Consider the following 24,564-nt stretch of genomic DNA (forward strand, 5'->3'; position numbering starts at 1 on the left):
TGAAGTTTAATTTAAGTTAATGCTTATATGTACATTATGTCAAATTTCAGCCGTTTAAATTGAATCTATATCGAACTTTATGCAAATTTGGTTTTCTAGATCAGCTAGATCCGGCCAAAACTTAGTGGAGTCAGGGTTTACTCCGCCGGATCCTCCGTTATATATAGGGGATCGGTTACAAACGCCCTAAAGGAAGTGATATCCAATTCTGAGCCTAGGCTAAGATGATCCGGGCCGAAATCTCCCCTATTCATTCGCATGTGGATCGGCGCCCTGCAATGTATTCTCGTTTGTGTTCAGGTGCATCGCAATTGAAGATTTACTCATTGCTGCATTTGATAAACTGTATCTAACATTGTATTAAATTATGTTAGTTTCCGATCAGAGCACACTGGCGCATTTATTTCGACAGCAAACGTCAACCCATTCGTGGAACAGATGTACTTATGAGGCTGAGCCGTCCCGAGGTCACAGCTAGTTAACGGCCATCCTCCCGGGCTGTCTTTAGGCTGCTCGTAATGGTAGTATTATAGATAGTATCATGCATGCCAACCAGGGCCGGCCCTGAGGGGGGCAGGTGGCGGCCGCCACGGCCCCCCAAATCGAGGGGCCCCTCGCCAGGGTGTGTACAAAGTAGGCTATGGCGAAACATATTTTCGGTCATCAATTTTGACGGCAGGGCCTCACGCAGCAGGCTGAAACGTACGCACGTACTAGTAGCCAGGAAAGGAGCCAGCGATTGATTCGTTCCTAGTTAATACGAGCACGTCGAAAAAAAGGAACTGATTGATCCTTCCCATTCGTTAGCTAGTAAGTGCATGCCGAAAAAAAGAAACTGATTAACCCCTTTCTAATAAGGCCCGGCCCCATCTCTTAAAATCAGTGAGGGTGATTAGATTAGAAAGGAAAAAGGAAAAAAAAAACAGTCGTAGGATGAAGCGGGAGCATGGATGGGAACATGGGGAGGGATCAGGCAAGCCGGATCCTCCATCACACATGCATTTCAGGCAGCGATTCTCAATTTCCCAGCAGCCGCCGACGCTGGTCTCTAGGTGATTGCGCGCTTGCCGCTCTTTTTCCCTTTTCTTCTAAATTCAATTTTCCTCCCTAATTCAGATCGTCCGCCAAATTTCAATTCCCTACGGGCCGTCGCAACCATGATTTGCTCTGCAACTATGAACGATTCGACCACCCAAGGTATATCTTCTATTCATATCGAGGTTCCTAGTCTCGTAGATGAATAGCCGCACATCGGCACTGCTCAACATTGTCTATTGATGCAAAAATAATTATTATTTCAGCATTGTGTCTTATTCTGTTGTCTGGAAGAAAGTATTATTCATCTATTATGGTGAATTATTTATTTTCAGCATTGTGACTTGGTACAATCACAGTGTGAAATATTCATAATTTGTTTTGAAGAGAGTTGGCGATAGTTGAGGAAAGGCAACAAACTAATCGAAGTTCAGAATTTGATCAGTAAGAAGAAATGTCGACATCAACATCAATGTCGCCTCTGAGCATGTAGGTAATTCACATGCACAGTCCGTCTACTGTTGATGAACAACCAGTTTATACTGCTAATATTTATGAAAGAAATTGGAATAATCTTGATAATAAAGCAATAGATATCTTGGTTGAGAAAGGGCCTATGTGAGAGGACAAAAAAATGGCATACCATCTAGATGATGCAGGAAGACAGTTTTTCATATGCTCATTATCATAGGAAATTAAGCAATGAGAAGGAACATGATTGAAAGTGGCTAGTTTATTCAATAGATGTCGACAATGTTTTTTGCTTCTATTGTAAGGTCTCCAAGTATAGCATTAGCAAGATGCAGGAATCAGAGATCCTTAGCACATGATGGATTAGGACATTTTTACATAATATTTATAAATTATTTGATACATATACTGATTTTGGGTGCATTTAAAGTGTTATTGGTAAAATTTCACATATATGTATATTGATTTTTATTGTTTCGATGTCTACATTAAGGGCCCCGGGTTTTAGTCTCGCCCCGGGCCACTAAAATCTCAGGACCGGCCTTGGTGCCAACTAGGAAATTTTTATGAGATGACATATAATTAAATGAAGAAAAAGAGGTTTGAGTATCATATCATGGTACCGTTTCATATTAAATGATATGCTACTATGTGTCATGCATGACAATAAATGAAGTCATCACATGCCCTTTGTTTCTCCTCCAAGGAAAGGCGGCTAGGCTTTCTGCCTCCCGTCGGCGGCACCGCCGATCTCCCACGTCTCCTGTGGCCTTAGGGCCATGGGTGTGCAGTGGATCCCGGTCCTTATCGGCGGGAGGGCTCCGTTTTCACATGCTTCTTCAAGTTTGATTTGTGTTCTACTCAAGAAGACGAGGCGGCGACGGCTTCTTGAGGAGCCATATCATTTATATTTATATTTTTATTTTCGCTTCCTCACACCGAAACCTACACAATCTCTCCCCTGTTTCTCAAAAAAAAACACAATCTCATCCTCACGCCCCACTGCCATCCTCGACGTCCCTCCTAATCCCGCAGTTGACACCGACGTCTCTCCTAATGCCGCAGTTAACGGTGTCCGCGTCCGCATGTTTTGACTGCCCATTATGCACAGACGTCCGCATCAGTTTAGCTGCTTTCATTAGTGCGTACTATACCTGGCCATACCTCGGGCCGGGCCGGGCTTCGGGCCGGGCCTAGCCAAGCCCGACGAAAAAACCCAGGCCCGAGCCCGGCCATCGGGCCTGTTTTCTAGGCCAGAGCCCGGCCCAAACACATAAAAGCCCATCGGGCTCCGGGCCGGCCCGGCCCGACCTTCAAAGAAATGCAAAAATGACGGGCCCAGGCCCGAGCCCGGCCCGGGGGCAGCGTCGGGCCAGGCTGGGTCGGGCTTTTTCAGGCCTGGTCGGGCCGGGCCGGGCCGGCCGGGCCGGGCTTCCCATGGCCAGGTATGGTGCGTACAGCCAGCTTTGTGTCCCGATGAGCACGCTAGTTTGCAAACTAGCTATATACGACTTCAGTGTCCATGTGCAATCCAGCTTGAACATACATCAATGCTACTTTGTCCCATAATATAAGACGTTTTCTAACACTAGTGTAGTGTCAAAAAACGTCTTACATTATGGGACGGAGGGAGTAGCTTTCTATCAGTTTCACATTCAGATTACAATCCTGAACAATGTTCAAACTACATTCAGATTTGCAGCATCGAGCAAATCTTCGGTCCATTTGATACAATGTTAGATTCAGTTTTTCAAATGCAGCAACGAGCAAATCTTCGGTCCATTTGATACAATGTTAGATTCAGTTTTTCAAATGCAGTAACGAGCAAATCTTCGGTCCATTTGATATAATGTTAGATTCAGTTTTTCAAATGCGGCAACGAGCAAATCTTCAGTCCATTTGATAGAATGTTAGATTCAGTTTTTCAAATGCGCAACGAGCAAATCTTCGGTCCATTTGATACAATGTTAGATTCAGTTTATCAAACGGAGCAACGAGCAGTTTTAAAACTAACATAATCTCAGTGAGCATACATCAGTGCTTAGCATGAACATCGGATTCAGGTTTCAGATTTCACATCCTGAACATCTGCTTGAACACCAGATTTCATAGTTCTGAACATACATTCAGATTCTCCTGAACTTTGCGACGAACGACAAGTCAATGGCAGCCCCTTATTTACGATGAATTTGATTCTCCTGAACATCAAATTTTAGTCCTGAACTTTTCCAAGTCAATGGCTGCTGCTCTGAAGACCTGTCCTGAATATTAGAACAAAGTTTCAGGAATTTACTTTGTAGCTTATAGTATCAAGCTTTTTCATGCCGATCATTTGTTCAAATAACATACATGCAGCTAGCAAACATGCGGACATGCACGTGTACTGAACTGGGACATGCAGCTAGCTAGCACTGATGAAAATAAGCTATTGTACAGATTAATACTAATAATCTTCACCAATTCAGATTATTGGTTATATAAAAATTAAGAGTGGCATGTACTGGTACTAAAAATGAAGGATATTTGGTTTGGTCCTTTCACTAAAACAAGCAGGTAGCATGGGGACTTTAGTATCAATTAACTTCAATTTTCTCGAGATGCCACTTACTCTTAATTTGTTGCTAAGTAGGTCTTGACTAGACACAGTGTTCCTATCTCTGGGCTGCCACAAAAATGACTCTTAACTGAAAAGATAATACTAAAAATAAATCATTATACATACTGACATGCAGTACCAAAATGCTTCAGGTGTCATTATACATACTGTCCATGTGCATAAAAGTAAGAAAATGTCAGGTAGTGTTACTTGTTAAGGCCACAAGCATGTTTCTTGATTATGAAAATGAGCTTACCACTGGCAAGTCCAATATTAGCAGCGCATCATCATCATCTCCTGCACCCACCTTTGGCTGTGACAAACCAGTCATGGGTTTTTCTTCACTGTAACAGTTGCTGTTTCAGAAAACCAGTGGAACAGTTGCTGTTTCAGGGATATTGTGTGAGCAGGTAAAGGCATTTGACAGTTTCCAAATATCAGGTACCTATATAGTACCTTGTAGTAGAAGCACTTGACTAGGTTCAGAGTTCACAAATTTCTTACAACATGGAGCATTCCCTGGTGGCATTTGCTGCTTATAAACTACAGAGAATACTGAAAATAAATCATGCTAAGTATAGGTGGAAAAGAGGATCAAAGTTCAGACCTGTAACCACCTCCTTTCTCGCCTGATCCTTTTCCTCCTCATCCTCCCACGCCGGATTCTTATTCTCTTCCTCCGTCGGCGTCTTGTCCTTGTCCACCGCAGCACCGGACATCTTGCTCGACTGGCAGCAACAAGCAGGGAGTAGTGGTGGCACCAGCAGAGACAGAAATACGGAGCATGTGGGGACAAGCGGGATGCCAGGACGGCGACGAGCGAGGTTTTGTTCGTCTCGTATTATTATAGCTCAGGGTTGGCTCCTAATAGAAATCCTTGTTGACTTTGCGCAGATTAAAACACCCTGTTCGGCTGTTCCAGAATCATGAATCTGCACTCCTTGCTCCATAGCCGGAGCCAGGGGAGCTGTAAGTTGGCAAGCAGAACTCGGAGCAATACAGAGTATACAGGAGTACATTCTACAGCATGCATCTCCGATAGCAGAAAGTACCACTGACTTTGCATGGAATCAGGCTGATTTACTTCATGCCGGCAAGTCAGCAATTTCTAGCCACACGCATGCAATGCAATGGAATGCAACACAGACTTTGGCCATTCCACAGCAATATCTTGAATTCCATGCTGGACATTAAGAACAGGTGACAAGAAACTTGAGTTTTGCAACGCAATGTAATACACCGATTATCATGACAAGGACTTCACTGCCACTTCTTACTCAAACCTGAAGCCAAATATTTATCAAGTACTTAAGTGTCACTTTCAGCGAAGCAAAGTTAAGTTTATTCAGATAGCTAGCTTATAACTGTGACATAACTGTTGGTTGACGAAACGAATACTGGTCCTTTAATAGGTTAATATTGTCTCAACATGTTCTACAGTGTTCAGATAGCTAGCTTACTAACTGACACCATAAAAAGTCTTCTACTTCAGGTGGAAGGAATGAATTCAGAAAATTTTCAGTCTACGAAATGACATAAAGCCAGCTGCATAAAGGCATTGAGGCCACATGCATCTGTGGATGCATCTTCTGCATGCAGTCATTAATCAGCTATTTCAGTCCACAATATGAGACTGAATAACAAATAATGAAACAGATAGGGTTACCTGTTGACTGCTCTTTTCCTTTTTTAGATCAAAAGGGCTCTCACCCCGATTCCATTTGATGAAACCACACCATCCAGTTTACAATTACAAAGCACTCGGGCCACACCGAATTACTGGGCCAGAAACTGTTGACTGCTTTTAGTTGGCATGACGGCAATAATAGAGCAAAAATTACCAGTTTGCTTCCAGAAATCCGAACATGTTAATAGCAGAGATGAGATTATGAGACACCAAAACTCTGCAGAATAAGACAAAAATTACCAGAGGATGAGGTTCTGGTGTGAAATCAAAACTCTGCAGAATAAGACAAGTATTTGATACTCATAACTCACAAGAGTAGATAAATATGTCTAGCATAATTTATTTCTTCAAACATAGGTTATATAACAGGTCGCCCAGGAGAAACAGGGATGGCCTGAGCACTCTCTCCAATACCTTATAATTATACGGTATATGTCATGATCCTAAAGATGGTTACTGCATCAACAATATGTTCAACATCTTCAAATGCTTGCAGAGAGACTGCTCATTTTAGCACGACGCTGAGTTATGTCAATTCACAAGATAACATGATCAATGGTAGAACAGTTGTAAACCTAGCGGTGAGCTGTAGCACATATCCCCAAACAAGGACACGCGTCTTGAATCTTGAAAGAAGATGTTTCTGCATCGCCCTGCGCAAAATTCAGTCATTCATCACAACCCTTAGCTTGCCTCTTGTTAGCGATTCACACTGTTCTTTTAGCTCAGTACTGCAATCGTATATCACTAGCCTTTCCAGCGAAGATGGGAGGCCCTTCTTAGGCAGCCTTGGGATGTCATCACAACAAACGATACTCAATGCCTTGAGGGAAGGAAGGCTGTGCAGTCTCACAGGAAGATGTACGAGGTTGAAACAATCAAGAAATTCAAGGTTTTGCAGGGACCTGAGGAGCAGTAGCGCTCTCTCTTGCTCATCTGTTAGTCTTGTCCCTCCCTGTTCCAGCTTCTCAAGTCGTAGGCATTGGAGGCAAGTGAGGCCATTGCACAGTGACATGGTAAGGAGAGACAAGTCATCAATGTGAAGACTTTCGAGTCGAGGGCCCAGCTCATAGTGCCCCGACAAACGTTCGAAATATGGAGGCAAGCCAGGGGAGTTGAGTAGGGCCAAATTCCTGAGGTTCACAAGGGATTGCAAGCCCTCTAGTGCGATGAGTGATTCACATTTTTCAATTCTCAGATCTTCCAGCGACCTGCAGGAATGCAACTGTAGAGATACCAAACTAGGGTTTTCTTGTACTTCCAAATTCATGAGGTTCACAAGGGATTGCATTCCCTTTACTGTGGCAAGCTGTTTGCATTCACGAATTCTCAAATCTTCAAGCAATGTGCAGGAATGCAGCTGTAGAGATTCCAAGCCTGGGCTTTCCAATACTTCCAATTTTTTGAGACAAGTGAGATTACCCATGAAGCAGAGTGATAGTGTTTTGTGGTCATAATGACTGATCACAACTTGTCCAAGTGGCTGCGGAAGAAGCCATATTCTGTTTGCCTGGACATCATTTCCGTCATTATGCACCAAGGATGAGAGCAGCCCAGGACAGCATCGAATTATTAGCTCCTGCAGGGAGGTAAATCCAGCAAAGTCTTCCTTGTTCCCGTAAAATCTCAAATAAGGGCTTCGAGAAATAGCTATCTTTTCTAGAGAGGAGGTGAGATTTAATGGAATGCACAAAAGTCCATCTGGACCCCAGCTTGATGAAGTCTCTGGGGCTGAGATAAAATTTGGTTGACTGTTCTCTTCCTCTTCGATCTGTAACTGTGTAAACTGAGGGCAGTCATTTAAGCACAATTCCTTCAGGATCTGCGCATGTTGCAACATCAAAGATAACCACTTCCCTGTTATTCCTGATGAACTAATATAGAGACTTCTGAGACACCGGAGGCCAAACCGATATGCACCTATCGCATATTCATCAGTAAGCTCTGGCCGAACATCTGAAGAGAAAAGTTTTCTGCACCCTACTATACGGAGATCCCTTAAAGAGAAGAGCTGATTAAGACTTCGAAATGAAATAGATGTTAGGTTTCCACAAAATGATATGCTCAAGGATTTTAGGTCCCCCCAATTATGGAATGACAATATTTTTCCATCCAATCTCAATGTCTCACCGGAATTCTCACCAGATCGACTATTTGGAGAAATTTCTAGTTTTTCTGTGGACGATCCCTCCATCTTCAGAAGTGTTGGAACTCCGTCGATGTGCAGTCTAGAAACATTAGTTGAATGTGGTAGGAGACACGGCATCAGTAAATGAGGACAATTGATTACTGTGAGTACTCTAAGACCGGGCAACCATAGCTTCCACTCAGTTCCGTAGTTATGACCTTCAAACAATGACGGCTGCTCAGCAAAGTTATGACCTTTCTCAAACAGATCGAACACCTTGAGTGCAGGGCAGCTCCGAATCTCCAGTACCCTTAAACTAGAGTTCAAATCCCCTAGGGAAGTGCAGGTACATCTCTCCAACTCTGGCATTTCAACTAAAATCAGCTCCTGCAATGATGGAACTGATACTTCTCTAATTTTCCGCAGGTTGCTCAACTTGAACGTCGTAAGAAACGGAAGTCTTTCCAGAGATGGAAATATAAGCCTTTCACCACAATCCTCTAGATTAACCATCCGCTCAAGGGTAAACGAAGTATCATGGCATAAGCCAACTTCTAATACTTGAAGGTGGAGAAACTTGCTCAAAACTTGAGGTAAATCTTCCGGCCAAACATGAGCATCCTGTAGGTTTAGATACCGAAGATGTGTAGGATTTACCAAACCGCATAGGAAGGAATGAGACCCAGCAGTTGCAGATACTTGTAACAGACGCAAATTGTGTGCCTTCTCAAATACTTGTTGGAACAATTGGGAGTCGTACTGTCCAATTAAGACCAATGATCTCAAATTTTTTACTTTTTTCAATGTATTTCGCAATATCTCTTGAAACTTCTCATCATACCAATACACACGACCAGTTACTATTGACAAATGTAGCACAGTTGATGAAATTTCATTGCACTGTAGAGCATCCAAAGTTGCACACTCAGCTCTTGAAATTACCCTTGCGAAATCATGCATAAGAGCACACATAACATAAGTAGTTTGATTGTTTGAAGAGTAGCCTTCTTCAATCTGCTGAAAGAAGCCCAGGTTCACTAAATTAGTCAGATAGAGCCGTCCTATCTCATCCAATCTCATACCTGAATGACTACACTTCACAAATCCCTGTGAAATCCAAATACGAACTATCTCCTCAGCGAGAAACCGATAATTGCAAGGGAATATAGCACAATATGAGAAGCATTGTTGTAAATGGTAGGGCAGTTGATCATAACAAAGCTTCAAAGTAGGCATAATGCCTCTTGTGAGATGCAGGGATTTCCAATCTTCGTTCTTCAGAATGTTACTCCAATGTTCACTGGTAAGATGCTGTCTTAATAATGCCCCTGCAGTTTCTGCAGCTAGCGGGTTTCCTTTCAACTTTTCTATTATCTGCCATGCCAAAGTCCTAAGACTACCTTTCACTTCATAGTTCTCATCACCAAACACACACGCTTTAAACAATATCCAAAAATCATCTTCTTTCAAACCAGGTAACTTAATTGGTTCAACCGTACCTCTCCTTTTTGCAACAGATGGTTTTCTAGTTGTCACAAGTATGATATTGCCTTTTGCATTGTCAGAATTGAAAGGGGCTAATAGTTGGTTCCACTGGCAATCATTCATGTCATCCCAGACATCATCTAAAACAAGTAGAACCCTCTTTGATTTAATACAACCTCTCAAGACCTCCTGAAGCCTGGCAAAGCTGTACAGCCCTTCATGTGTTCCTTGGGACACAAAATCCAACATCTCTCTTGAGATTCTCGTTTCATCAAATTTGTTGGACACTGAAATCCATATCCTATGGTCAAATTGACTTTCCACGGATGGATCGTTGTATACCAGTTGAGCAAGGGTTGTCTTCCCAACCCCACCAATGCCTAAAACAGTCAGAACAGTTACACTGCTAGATAATTTGTGTCTTTTTACCAGCCGTATGATTTCTGCCTTCTCATGATCCCTCCCATAAACTTTTCCCTGAACAAGACTTGATGTTCTACGGTGTGGATGTTCTACATGGTGATTTGAACTTGCGCTAGAGTCTGACCCAAGTATCATCAGAGCCGCTCTCACATCTCCTCAGATGCCTTGCAGCTGATGAGTTATGTCTTTTATCCTATTGGAAAAGTTGTCCTTATCCCAAGTGTATGTCTCGGATATGGTGCCGTGTTTTGGCTCCTCAACCTCAGCCTCTCTCATGTTTCTGGTGGATGAAATACCATCAGTTGCAGTAGAAGTAGCACTTGCAGTAGCATCACCAGTGCTGCAATAAGAAAAAAAATGGTGGATTGGCTGTTAGAACCACCATAGATGTATACAGAAGACTCTTAAAATGTGCTGACAACCAATGAAGATATAATTTTCTCAGTTACCTTGAAGGTTCACTCGCTCCACGTTTCTTCTTACAACCTTTACTCTTGAGATGCTTGCGCAAAACAGGTGTCCCCTTGTCAGCTGTGCACACAACCATGGCACGACAGTGTTTACATCTTGCTCTGCCAGGCCCTCCATTTTCATGGAACTCCTCGATATCAAAGTGTCCCCAGGACTCGGACCCTAATCTGTCAACACTGCTACTCTCAGTCGATCTTTCCAATTGCAGTGATCCATGTGCATTCGGTTCATCAAGGTCGTGCCTTGCGCCTGTACCACAAGAAAATATGAAACATAAATTTGACTCTTGAGCTATTTGTCCATATGTTCTATACTTGATTTCCTCGTATGAATGAAAGATTTAATTTGAACATACACATTCGAAAGAAGAGGCAAAAAAAAACTTGGATGGATCTAGGGGGCTTACCTCCTTCCAGTTCCAGCTGCTGCTGGAGCCTCCAGTAGTCGAGCTCGTCCACCAGATCATCCGCGCCGTAGAGCAGCTCCCTGATGCGGGCGAGCGATCGGGCCAGCGGCTTGTTCCCGATCGCCCTCCCCTTGACAGCAGAGACCACCATCTCGACTCCCTCGACCTCAGATCTGAGCCTCTCGATGTCATCCGCGAGCCCAGCCCGGCGAATCCAAGCATCGAGCTCGCCGCCAACTAGGAGGCTGGCATAGATGGCCTGCACCAGCCACCCAATCGCGGCCTCCAGCGACGTTTCTTCCATCAGATCCAGTAGAGAAGCGGTGGCTGCGGTCTGCGGGTCGGTGGAGCAGAACACTGAGAGTGAGAGCAGAGTCGGAGTAGTATACAGCCGGGAGTCCTTTTTTAATGGAATTACTCAGGTTAGTTTGTTTATATTAGTATGTTTCTCTCAACAAGAAAAAAGTCTTGGGCCGTCATGCGCTGCGTTTCTGTTCAGGTTAGATCTAGTCCCGACTTGGCAAATCCGACCCCCTATACGTCCGCGGACGCGTCCGAGCACACCTGCAGGGGCATTCGAACAGATCCTCGTATTTCCGTTCCGGCATTCACTTATCTCAAATCCGGACTCGCAGATCCATGCAAATACATGCACGTCGATCATACAAGCCAATGTTGCATGTAAATAGTAAATATTGGTACGAAGCATAGATAGTGTTTACATAAAATTTACTTTAAGTGCCAAACTCAAGCATTGGCTCCTTGGTTGCCATTGTCGGTCCATATGTACTCCACAAGATCATTGAGTAGTTGCGTGTGCACCCGCTGATCTCAAAGACTCTGATGCATCTGCAGAAAGTTCATTAGCTGAGCTGCATCTTGATCTTCTGGATTTCTGGCCTCTTCCGACGAAGCATCAGAATCCATCGTTTTCCCTCACAAAATCGCAAAAAATCCGGTCGGACAATGTGTCCAACACATCAAACGCAAGACGGAGCCAGAGAGTTGCCGGATGTACCACGGTGGCGTCCGGGCCGGCGACGACGTCCCCCGCGGCGAGGAAGGGAGGGCTCTTCCGCAGCTAGCGACGGAGAGCCTGGGAATGGCCGCGGAGCAGGCGCGGCGGCGGAGCGCGAGACAGACGGCGCGGAGGAGGAAGAAGAGAGGAGATAGCAAATGGATCCGGCTGGTCTTCGGGGTGGATTTGGTGCAATTTGGGGTGGCGTCGGGCTGTCGGGTCCGACGTGACGGGCATGCCCGTGCGCGTCCGGGCACCCCCATATCTGCCCCATATTTGGGTTGGATATGAGGGGTGCCGGTCTGCCCGGGCTTTTGAGGGCCGTTTGAGGGGGGCGTCTGGGTCAAAAAATCGTGACCGGACAGTGACCAGGCGGGCCGACCGGGCATATGAGGCGGGTTTGAGGCGCCCGACTGTAGATGTTCATAGTTCACACCCCTCCCCCATACCACTCGGCACTCGCACGGACGGAGACCTCGTTGTCGCCGTCGTTCGACAAGTGTTCGGCCAAATGTCACCATGAATATTTTGTCATTGTCGCTGTTGACTTTTGAAGAAAACATGATGGTTATGTATTCAAAGAAGAAAGATGAATTGTTGCATGATGCGTGGTTGGCCACAAGTGAAGTTTCAAGGCATGAATCATAATGCAACATTTTGGGTAAGTGTGCATATTTGGTTCAATGAGCACAAGCACTACGCGGCCTACGACATGTAGGTGATCCATGATCATGGTATGGGGTCACTACTCCATCCATAGTACGCTATTCAAAATGCCCTCAACAAGTATTGCAGTGCTTATGGATAATTGCAAAGAGGTGGCCAAGGGCACGTCACTCGAAGAGTTCGTAAGTTTTGCTTCTTGTTGCTCTTCGTGTTAGTCATTTCATTGAAGCTCAATATTGCAACTTGCTATCATGTCATTGTCTAACACAGACGCGCATGGGCGTTGTACCATACGATGGAGTGTAAACCCTTCACAATGATGGGTTGTTGTATGAAACTCAAAGGCCATGGCTACTAGATCAACCTGTGCCCGTGAAGAAGTTATCTTGCAGTGAGAAGCCCTTCGATGGTGGCTGCGACTCTCCTAGATCTTCAAGGTGCAGACTGATCGCAGGGTAGCAGGCAGCTTCTTCTCTATTCAACAATGCTAGTTCTCGCTCTTCTCGGTATGCCTACTGGTGATGGGTCCAAAGTCCTTGGTGTTGGCTGCTTATCGTAGCTTGTTTCTGGTTCTCCTATGTTGTTCCTTGTTCCTTCTTGTGTGTGTCAGATGCTACTTGTTATAGTGGTTGTGTTCTATCACAGTCTTATTTATGCTATGAGAATGGTTCAAGTGAGTGTAAGCCCGCTGTAGCACCATCAAGAAAAAAGCGGGGGGGGGGGGGGGGGGGGGGGGCTTTAATTCTGAAAAAGTGTCCATGGTATGCGCTTGCTATTTCTTGCTACTATAGTCCTGTGCACCCAAATGATCTGCTTGTGCGTGTACAATATAGTTAAGATGGCTCTTTCGGATTTTATTAGTGTTTGCTTAAGTATAGTATATATAGGATGAATATGTGCGCTAGTCTACCGAGATTATACTACTTCTTGTGCTTTCCTAAACATATCACTAACCGACCAATTGTGAAGTTTGTCAACAACGATTTTTTTTTCTTTGTGTCATCAAAGTTACATTACTAACAGTCCAGCCATCAACAATGAGTCATAACCGGTTTTTGGTTGGTCTATGATGAGGGTAGTCATCACAGAACCTGAGGCACTGACCGGCCAAAAATTGGTCAGTGATGAGGTTTTGGGTCTGTCAGTGTGCAGCGATGTAGTAATGTTGGTTGGGTCGCTGAAGTGTTTAGTGGTGGCAGTGGAAATGGATTGTGGCGGCGTTCTTTGCCTTGGTCATCCTGGTGATGTTGGTCAGATCTCTCTCTTGGGGCTTGTGGCAGCGGTGAGCTCTCGGAGTTCGGCTCCCTTCAACGACGCGTGAGGTTTGGTTGCCTCGCATAGTTCTCTGGTTCTCTCTATTTGTGTTGGTGGCCGTGATGTGGTCCAAAGGAGGTGCAAGGTTGTCTTGATGGAACATTGCGCTTCGGCACAGTACGTGGCTCTCTCACTCACGCGTCGTGGCTAGACAGTGGGAAGCCCTTCAACGGTGGTTGCGACTCTCCTAGATCTTCAAGGTGCAGACTGATCGTAGGGTAGCACGCAGCTTCTTCTCTGCGTGTTCTTGATGTCGAATCTCCTTTCGACTGATCCAACAATGGTAGTTCCCACTCTTCTCGATCTGCCTAACGGTGATGGGTGCTAAGTTCTTGGTGTTGCCTGCATGTCGTAGCTCATTTTTCGTTCTCCTATGTTGTTCCTTGTTCCTTCTTGTGTGTGGGGGGTGCTTGTTGCAGTTATTGTGTTGTATCTTAGTCTTGTTTATGATATGAAAATGGTTTAGGCCGGCGTAAGCCTGTGTAGCGCTGTCAAGAACAAAAATATGAGACCCTTTAATTCTGAAAATAGGGGACCCTTTGATATGCGCTTGCTATTTCTTGATACCATAGTCATGCACACCCAAAGGGTCTGCTTGCGTGTGTACAATACAGTTAAGATGACTCTTCCGAAATTCATTAGTGTTTTGTTATATTCGTTTTGTTAAGTATAGTATATATATATATATATAGGATGTATTATGTGAACTCTGTTGCTTCCATTTAATGAATGGATGGGGAGAGCGATACATGATTTTTTAAAAGAAAAAAGAACTTTCTTTCGAGCATCTCTAATAGGCGCGCTTCGCCTCGGCGCGGTATAATTCTTTTACAGCGCCAAAATAGTCTTTATGCGCGCAGGAGCGACGAAGAGGTTCTCCAGATGCACAAAAACACAGCGCCCAAGCCGGCGGCCCCACCTGCAGCAGCCCGCGCACACAATCCAGCGGCCCAAATTTACAGCGCAGCAGCCCGCGCGCAACCCGTGCGCTAATGCTTTTTGTGCGTGCTCTATTTTACAGCGTCTGCTAGAGCGCTATTTTCTGTCTCCGGTGCACAAAAACGACTATTTTTAGCGTGTGAGGCATTTTTTGAGCGCCTGTTGGAGATGCTCTTAGGATCAATACATATAAGTCATTCATCATTTCCATCGCTACAACCGTATGATTCTCCTTAAGTTGGATGCAATGACCATCAAATTGAATTGGCTTTGCAATAGCTCAGTCTTTTTTACTATAATATACTACCTCGGGCTGGGTTTTTTGGGCCCCTCGTATTTTGGGCCAAACTTCGACCATCTATATGACTAAGAAAATATAAATTATATGCTACAAAAGTATTGAATTTTGATTTTAAAGGGCTTTTGATGGTATAATTTTTATGACATATACATTTTATTAGTTCAACCTATAGGTCAAACTTAGTCCAAAATAAGAGGGGCCTAATAAACCCGGATGGAGGGAGTAGTATACAACAACCAACAAAATGAAGCATTTATTGAGAAACAAATTTTCAATGTACTGGAGGATATTTATGGTCTTGATCTGGGCTTTGTAAGTATTTAATGTGCACTCACCGCACCAACCTCTGACATCATTTCATAAATATTAGAGACACAGTATCTTCAAATCTTAGCTCAGTATATCCATCTAGTTGTCGTGTGGTCTTCTTCCCATGGTTTTTGGGCTATGCCCGAGTACCCTTAGCCAGGAATTGCATTCAGTAAAGTCTCTGCCAAGTGGGAAACGGCTTTCGCCGAGTTTTTTTGGCACTCGGAAAACTCATAAATTCCAGTAGTGATACGAGGACAAATATTATCTAAATGTGAAAAATATAAGGTCAAAGCACAAATATTGAATCTAGACATTACAATAGAGATAAATTAGTCAGAAAAAGAAACCATAATTTAGATATCTAAGACATATGAAATAAAATGTTAAAAGTATCTAGCTATGTTTCAGTACTATGGTGTTACAGTTGCATGGGCTGCTAATATACATGCACAAACACAAGCAAAAAAGACTGAGCTACTATGGTGTTATAGTTGCATGAGATGCTAATATACGCGCACAAACACAAGCAGAGTCACTAAGTTGTTAACTGCCATAGCAAGCTGCATCAAGTCAGATACATGAGTGCACTCAAGCACCAATCAAAACTATCACGACTTCATAAAGGTCTACGCAAGATCAAAAAAACGATAAACATGTTCCGTTTCGAAACAAAAAGAGATACAAAACTTGACACCACACAATTAATTGAAGACTTCTATTGCCCATCTGCCAATGGCTCCGAGAGCAAGGGAACATAAGGAAGATAAGGAGTCCTGCAACCCCATTCAAGATCACATATAAAACGCAGCTCCCTGGAATCCATTTCATATGACATTAGTTTCGTCAGTGATGGGCCACTCAGCATGTACAACTGCTCACATACAATAAATATCACATTGTGTTCTGGGTGGATTGAGATTACTCTGTAGTTCCCCGCGAACATTGAATACTCTGTTCCCAGCAGTTGTAAGTGGCTAACGCTGTGCTTCAGGGTCCAGTTTTCACTACTAAAATCTTCAAGAGCCCAGATTGAGAGTTCAGAAACACTCCCATTTGCCAAATGCAATTGTCCCCGTGATAGATAAACATTAGGAACACCACGAGCAGAATCTGGCATGGGGCCACGAATGACCCTGTGATTTCCCTCCACATCAATTGCTACAACCAAATTATTATCTGAAGAAAAATGCAGCATCCTGTTGAAAAATATGCTTCTTGGGAAACGGGATACCGAAAGTGGATTGTCCCAAACAACTCCATGTGTCCAAACTCCAGTTTTGGAGGAGTAGACCCCCAATTTTTTCTTGCCTGCATGACCCTGCATATTCACATCCACAACACCAATAGTAGAAACAAACTCGAACACATGGAAGTGGGAGTTGACAGAGGGGTCGAACCCTAGGCGGGCAGTCCGCACCTTGCTGGACGAGGTGGTGGCAGGTAGGGCCACCCATTTCTCAGTAACGGGATTGCACACCACGTAACCAAATCCATTGACATCAGAAGGTTGGTTCCAGCAAAGGCAGAGGAGCAGGCCATTGCAGCTGTCCAGCAGGTACATGTTAACTCTCTTGCACTTGGGCAGGAACGAGAGGGAGCAGTCCATGCTAGTGCACCAGTTCCCTGACACGCTTTGGTAACCACAAAGCATAGCTGGGAAGCGTTCCCCTCTGAAGGTTTGGTAGAAGATGCCGGCGAGGGTCGACAGGGACAGCTTCTTGCGGTGGTCCGGGTGGGAGACGAGGTCGCGCCACCGCGCGGAGACGCACTTGCAGCAGCGGGTGGACTTGTAGGGCACGCGTGAGATGATCTCGACCAGGAGGTCGTCGGACAACTGTGACACCGGGCTCCTCTCCGTGTCCCTCATCTTCTTGGAGCGCTGCCCCTGCAGTGCCGTCGCCGGCCAGTCTGCAGATCTGGACGGAGGACAGAAGATTAGAGACTTGTGGATCGAGGGTTTGTGTGCGTGCGCGGCGGCTGTGTGGGAGAGGAGAGACGAGCCGGTGCAGGTATCTGGGCTGTAGTTATCTGGGCCGGCCGCATGAGTCGTCCCATAAACAAATCCTCGCAAAAAACACCAGAATATTTTTACTCGTGAATTTTTTTTTTTGGAAAAACTTCGAATCTATTCATCTTCAATCATGGCAGTACAACGAACACCAGAAATAAAAATTACATCAAGATTCGTAGACCATCTAGCGACGACTACAAGCACCGAAGCGAGCCGAAGGCGCCGCCGTCATCGCCCCTCCATCATCGGAGCCGGGCACAACTTGTTGTAGTAGACAGTCGGGAAGTCGTCGTGCTAAGGCCCCATAGGACCAGCACCCCAGAACAGTAACCGCCGCCGATGAAAAATAACGTAGGTCGGAAGGATCTAAACCGAAGACACACGATCGTAGACCAACAACGACGAGATCCGAGCAAATCCACCAAAGATAGATCTGCCGGAGGCACACCTTCACACGCCCACAAACGATGCTAGACGCACCGACGGAACGGGGGCTAGGCGGGGAGACCTTTATTCCATCTTCAGGGAGCCGCCGCCGTCTCGCCTTCCTGAGTAGGACACAAACCCTAACAAGATTGAAAAAAAGACTAAAAACGGAGCCCTCCCGCCGGCCCTTGCCAGGATCCACCGCGCCTCCATGGCCCTAGGGCCACCGGAGACGAGGCGGACCTGCGCCGGCGCCGGCGAGAGGCACGAACCCTAACTTCCTTTCTTGGAGGAGGAGGAGGAGGCGGCGGAGCCCTTGCTCTTATAACAACCGACGATATTCTTACTCGTGAATTAATCAAATCTTCAATGCTTAAAAGGTATCCTGGTAACTGTTGTCATCCTGGTGTTTTTACTGTGTCTAGAACTGATTGTGTGCATTCAAAGCCCCAAGCCACCATTGATCTTAACCTTCTTATGAATTTTTTGGGTACAAAACTTTCTCCGGAGGTCTAGATAGGCATGTACAGTGAAAAGGCTGAGGTGATGGAAATGTTAACACGTCTATGATGATAAATCTGCAAATTGTCATACTTACTCAGCGAGGACAGGATGTATAAAAAATTGTGAGCAGGAGCACACCATGACCGCGCTACAAGGACAACTAACTCTTGTGTTACAAATCACAGCAGAGCATGTGGATTTTGAAGGTTGAAGCCACTAACTGTTGTGATAGATAATCAAGCTAGGACCATAACCAATAACTGATTTTCCGTGAATTCTCATCCTCGAACACCCAACAAATCAAAGCCACACTGTCATCGAAACAGGTGGTGACCCATCGATAACAAATTGGAGACCATGAGCTAGCAGCCCAGCTCCAGGGGCCAGGGGCCAACCCCCATGCCACACGTTTTACAGTTTTGAACCTGCAAAACTTGACAAGTCACCTGATTAAAAACTGCCATGAATATAGATCATGTTATTTATTGATAGAAGATAAAGAAACATTTCCAGGAGATATTTTTGCAAAAAAAAGGAATTCGGATATTCAAGCACGACATAGCAAAATGGCATTCAGCCGGCTAGAATTCTAGAAACAGGCTTTCTCCCCGCTTTATAAACAAAGTACACAGCCGACCGATACAAGGTGGTGAGGTAGCCCGCTTACAAAGCCGATCCTTGAACAATCGGATCACCTGAGTATCGCGGCTGACCGATACAACGTGGTGGGACCTGTGTCAGCCAGCGCCTCAGCTCGTAAGATGGCCCGCCCCATCCCAGGAATCAAGTGGAGAGGAAAGAGACGGCCCCGCCGCCCCCTACACCGGCCGGGCTTCCCCCGACGGCGCCGCTCCACGGTGGCGGGGAAGGGCAGCTGGGGGAGGAGGGGTGGATGGGCAGCGGCGGATAGGGTACTTTTGTTGTGTGTCTCACGCAAGAAAGCTTAGCCTTAAGTACTTGGAGAGAGCTAATATAGTTTGGTAAATTCCCTATCTGGAGTTGAAACGAAGGTTTATTTCTGAATGTAGAATAATAAAGAGTTGAATTCTGCATCACCGCGTCCGCAAAGTTCATATGCAGCAGTAAATAAAAAGTTCAGCAGTAAGCAAAAGCAAGTAGCTATAATGTGAAACAATCAAACACTTCTCCATGGATAACAGCAATGCTCTCACATGAATGCAGGTAAGCAACTAGTTAAGTATGCATTGGCATACAAGAGCGCCTAAGCCTCACTTGAGATTTTTACACTACAGAATAGACATCCTTTTTTTTCAGAGCGTCTGGAAGTTTAGTAGCCATCATTTATCTTGACAAGAGTATGAATGTCGATGTCATTAGTTTCCTCTTGTTAGGTGAACCACGTCGAACAGAACAGGGCGACAATCAAATAAATTATGCTTGTAGATGTTAACTGTAATTCCTAGCCGCATAAATTCAGGTACGTACATGAATGCAGTCTAGCACCAACAAAACTATCACAACTTTTTGATGGTCCACCCAAGTTACAGTTGCTTATGCTGAAAAGTTAACTGCAATATCATTAAAAAGTTTACAATTGGCCGGTTTCGAAAGAGATACACAATTGTGAAGCTGCACTATGTAATTGAGACTTCTAGTGCCCATCTGCCAATGACTCTGAGAACAAAGGAACATATGAAAGATAAGGAGTCCTGCAGCCCCGTCCAAGTTCACATATAAAATGCAGCTCCCTGGAATCCATGTCATACGACATTAGTTTCGTCAGTGATCGTTCGCCCTGCTTGTGCAATTTCTGACACACAAAAAATATCAAACTATGTTCTGGGTGGATCGAGATAACCCTGTAATAACCCAGAAACATTGGCTGTGTGCATCCTGGGATGCAGAGCCCGGGGTAATCCCCTTCTCGAAATTTTGGAAAAACATAGCCCAGAAACATTGAACACATTAATCCGAGCAGTTGTAAGTGGCTAACCTTGTACTTCAAGGTCCAGTTTTCACTACTATAATCTTCAAGAGCCCAAACTGACAGTTCAGAAGCATCCTTATGTGCCAAACACAATTGTCCTTGAGATAAATAAAGATCATTACCACCGCATGGAGTAGGCACACGAATAAACCCACGAGTTCCATCCACACCAACTGCTACAACCGAATTATGACATGATCGAGAAGATAAATGCACCATCCTGTTGAAAAATACGCTTTTCGAATAGTCGGTTATCGAAATTGGGCTGTCCCAAACAACTTGATGTGTCCAAACTCTAGCTTTGGATGAGTAGATTCCCACTGCTTTGATGCGTGTACATCATTCTGCCTATAAGCATTAGGGATAGCAGATGCTGCAAATTCGAACACATGGAAGTGAGAGGAGACAGTCGGATCGAACCCTAGGCGAGTGATCCGCACCTTGCAGGACCATCCGCTGGCAGGCACAACGACCCACTTTTCAGTGGCGGGATTACACACCACATATTCAAAGTTCTTGACACCATAAGGCTGATCCCAGTTGCGGGAGAGGAGGAGGCCATTGCAGCAGTCCAAGAGGTAAAACTGAACTCTCCTGCGTTTGGGCAGGAACGAGAGGGAGGGGTCCATGCTAGAGTAGAAGTTCCCTGATACGCTCCGGTAGCCACAAAACCTAGCTGGGGGAAGGCGCCCACTGCCTCCGAAGGTTTGGTAGAAGATGCCGGCGAGGGTCGACCGGGGCAGCTTCTTGCGGTGGTCGGGATGGGAGAGTAGGTCGCGCCACCGCCTGGAGACGCACTTGCAGCAGCAGGTGGACTGGTAGGGCACGCGCGAGATGATCTCGACGAGGAGATCGTCCGAGAGGTCGGACACGGGGCTCCTCTTCATGCCCCTCGTCTTCTTCCTGCAGCCGCGCGTCGCCATCCGCGGCCAGTCTGCAGATCGGGACGGACGACGGAAGACTAGAGACTCGTGCGCCGGCTATCCAGCTTGGTCGTGATCAGGCTGAATATAGGTGGAGCAGGAACGGGCAGCGAGGGTTTGCGTGCGCGGCGGCGCGGACGTTGAGGTGGAGCAAGAAAGCCCAAGAGAAAAGGTGTATCCGGGTCGTACGAGTCAAAATACTGTCGTTCCCCTGAAAAAAAGAGAAGTTACAGGTAATTTTCCTACAAGCGTACGAGACTGCGAGTAAATGTGTATCTCGAGTTATTTTGCGGGGAGTTCGGACTGTAATTATCTCGATCCGATTTGCACAGCAATGTTTTTATAATTTTTTTAAGGTGAAATAATGTATTATTACTTTTCAACTCAAAAAGTTCAACTCCATAGCATCTGAAGGACCCTGGCCAATCAATGTCATTGACGCTGTTAATTAGCATGACATTGACGGAGTTCGAGCATCTCCAATAGAAAATGTATATGATAAAATAACAACCATTTGTTTCTTTGAAACCTAAAAACACCTCTCCAACAGACAATGTAGATGCAAAAAATAATTACATCTCCACCTCACGGAGATGTAAAATACAAGACCCCGCGGTGCAGATTTGCATCTCCGCTGACTGGAGATGTAAAAAGGGTAGCCGCACGCCAACTGCCCAACCGCCTTCCATTACCATCCGCGCGACCGCCCGCCGCCCTCCCAACTCCGCCGCCGGCCGAATTTGCACAAAATCGATGCTGTCGCCATCCGCCCGCCGCTGGGCCCGCCGCGACTTCGCCCAACTGTCCCCCGCCGCCGCCCGCAGCCGCCGATTCCCTTTCGGCCGCCGCTTCGAATCGAATCATCTCCGGCGGTCCGGCTGGCCCCTAATGCCTTCCACGACGAGGTCGTGGATGGGCTAGGCTTCTTCCTAGCCAAGACCCCTCACCGGAGGTAGGGGAGGCACACCACGCCGCCCGCCTCGGCTATTCTTCCGGCCGCACGAAGCCGACCGCCCGCAATGCCGAGCTGCGGCCATCTCCTCTGTCGAGCCGTCGCCACAGAGCCACCCGCCGCCGCGGGCCAGCTACCCAACCCGCAGCCGGCGGATTTCGTCCACCCCGCAAGCAATGTGTTCGACGAAATTCCCTAAGGTAAAATAATGTTGAAACTTGACGGGTTTTTTATTGGGGTTGGAGAGTTAAGTTTGACGCTGATTTTCCGCATTGTAGATAAGCTCGTGTGGCTCCTCTTTCGTCGACGATTTCTTGTCGGATGAGGAATTTGATTTGAATGAAGAAGAGGACATTGCTATGCTAGTGGCGATGCACAAGGGGAAGAAGCCGAAGCACGGCGGTTCCGTGCATGGTCATGCGTTCATTCGGAGAGAACGGGTTGATGCGCAACTATTTTGGTTTACCACCCGTTTTTTCGGAGAGGTACTTCCGACACCGATTCAGAATGTCCAAAGACTTGTTCATCCACATTTGCAATTCCGTGAAGCAGCATGATCGATCCTTCGAGCAGAGGAGGAATTGTACAGTGTTGCTTGGACATAGCACCGAACATAAGGTCACGTCCACTTTGCGCATGATGGCCTACAGTGTTCCAGCAGACTACATTGATGACAACTTGGCAATGGCAGAGAGCACTTCTATTTTCTATGTAAACAATTTGCAAAGAATATGGTAGAAGTGTTTGACACGGAGTACATGAGAGCACGCAATGCTCAGGAGATTCAGAGGCTGTTGGAGATGAACAAAGCTTGTGGGTTTCCAGGTATGCTAGGTCTGTTGATTGCATGCACTGGAAATGGAAAAATTGCGGCATGGACAGTTCAACGGTTGTGGGAAGGATGCCACTATCATTCTTGAGGCCGTTGCCGATCAAGAAACATGGTTTTGGCATTCATATTTAGGGACGCCTAGATCTTGCAATGACATCAACGTGCTTGATCGACCACCTATTTTTGCCAAGTTAGCAAATGGAGAAGCACCACCGGCGACCTTCGATGCAAATGGCCGCACATACAACTACGATACTATCTTGTAGATGGAATCTACCAGAGGTAGAGTACTTTTGTCAAGCCAATTGCAAAACCCCAAGGTAAGAAAGAACTCCTCTTTCACAATGCACAAGCGGCGGCTAGGAAAGATGTTGAGAGGGCTTTTGGGATTTTGCAATCCCAATTTGCTATTGTGCAAGGACCATCTACATTCTGGGATAAAAAACCCTTTGGTATATCATGCCTGCTTGCATGATCATGCATAACATAATCATTGAGAATAAGCATGGACAAGATTTAGATTACACCTTCTATCACTTGATTGGCGTATGTGTTATGCCGACAAGAAGAGAGGAGCAAATCAAATGCTTCATGAAGGTGTACAATGAAATTAGAGACTCCGAAGCACACGATTAACTTCAGAAGAATTTGATGGAGGAGTATTGCAAATTGCATGGTGAAAGAGCCGCCTAGTTTCATTATTTATTTTTTGTATTGTGCAAAACTATGTTGCACTTGCTCATGTGGATTTGATGAATTATGTAATAATTTGATATTGTGGACATGTGAAAATTTTAATTTGTTTTCTGGATGTTTTATTTCAATTTGTGTGGCTGTACATCAGTTTGCATAGGGGCTGAACAGCAGCCGGCGGCCAGTTTTACATCTCTAGTTTGCATCACCTATTGGAGTTGCAGTTTTACATCTCCGTTTTGCATCATCCGTTGGAGTTTGCCCTTTTTTGGAGATGCAAAAGGCACTTTTTGGAGATGTAAATTTTTACATCTTCAAATTTGCATCTTTTATTGGAGATGCTCTTAAGAAACCATGGCGATTGTTGGAAGGCAATGCAACTCTCAACTGACTGGGTGCATACACGCACGTATATATGTACAATGTTCAACACACGTCCTTGACTATACAAGGAAACATGAGGCGTGGCTTGTTATAAAAAAATCCTAACGACACATGCGATGATAGCCTATACATATACTCAACACCCCCCGCAGTCAATACGTCACATCTGACGCATATACTGGACCGGAACTCCTCAAATATAGGCGTCAGTAACCCCTTGGTCATGACATTGGCGAATTCCTGAGCAGTGGGAACATGTAAGACACGTGCATGTCAAAGGGCCACCTGCTCACGCACGAAGTGAATGTCGAGATCAATGTTCTTCGTGTGTGACGCCCGGATAATTAAGCTACAGTAATCCCTCGTTAACGATGCCACGTCACCCCGTTACTGTTGATAAACTCTCGATGGTTCAGAACCGAAACAAATTCAAAATTTAAATAAAAGCAAACAACAAAAGTTTTCAGATGTTAAAACTAAAATGTTCGGATCGTGACAAATACTGCGTAGATAGTTATGGTGAAGAAACAACATTTTTATAAAAAGTTTAAATGCACTTAAATGATTAAAACAGTAGGTAAAACTATTAAATAAATGCCTTTGATATTTTATAAAATCATAAACTATTTTATCTTGAGG

At 45.3% G+C, this 24,564-nt stretch overlaps 3 protein-coding genes across 3 annotated transcripts; all 3 read right to left on the minus strand.

The window, feature by feature from the left end:
• Positions 1–3,426: 3,426 nt before the first annotated feature.
• LOC109766432 (uncharacterized) lies at positions 3,427–17,119 on the minus strand. Its single transcript, XM_073495598.1, is given in 9 exon segments — positions 3,427–3,767; positions 4,359–4,441; positions 4,559–4,645; positions 4,710–4,830; positions 6,030–6,062; positions 6,472–10,165; positions 10,275–10,545; positions 10,703–11,102; positions 16,175–17,119. Coding segments are annotated over 9 exon segments (5,721 nt in total). The 3' UTR covers positions 3,427–3,680.
• Positions 17,120–19,805: 2,686 nt separating this feature from the next.
• On the minus strand, positions 19,806–20,360 carry LOC109766435 (uncharacterized). The gene has a single exon (XM_040402818.2). The coding sequence runs from the start codon at positions 20,358–20,360 to the stop codon at positions 19,806–19,808; it is 555 nt and encodes a 184-aa protein (XP_040258752.2).
• Positions 20,361–20,392: 32 nt separating this feature from the next.
• Positions 20,393–21,064, minus strand: LOC141020673 (putative F-box protein At5g52610). Its single transcript, XM_073495599.1, has one exon. It carries the CDS (start codon positions 21,062–21,064, stop codon positions 20,393–20,395), a length of 672 nt encoding a protein of 223 aa, XP_073351700.1.
• Positions 21,065–24,564: the final 3,500 nt, after the last annotated feature.

This window comes from Aegilops tauschii, chromosome 3 (genome assembly GCF_002575655.3).
Source record: "Aegilops tauschii subsp. strangulata cultivar AL8/78 chromosome 3, Aet v6.0, whole genome shotgun sequence".
NCBI lineage: Eukaryota > Viridiplantae > Streptophyta > Magnoliopsida > Poales > Poaceae > Aegilops > Aegilops tauschii.

Coding starts and splice junctions, on each gene's coding strand:
- LOC109766435 (XM_040402818.2), bottom strand. CDS start 20,360: ATGGTGCATTTATCTTCTCGATCATGTCATAATTCGGTTGTAGCAGTT.
- LOC141020673 (XM_073495599.1), bottom strand. CDS start 21,064: ATGGCGACGCGCGGCTGCAGGAAGAAGACGAGGGGCATGAAGAGGAGC.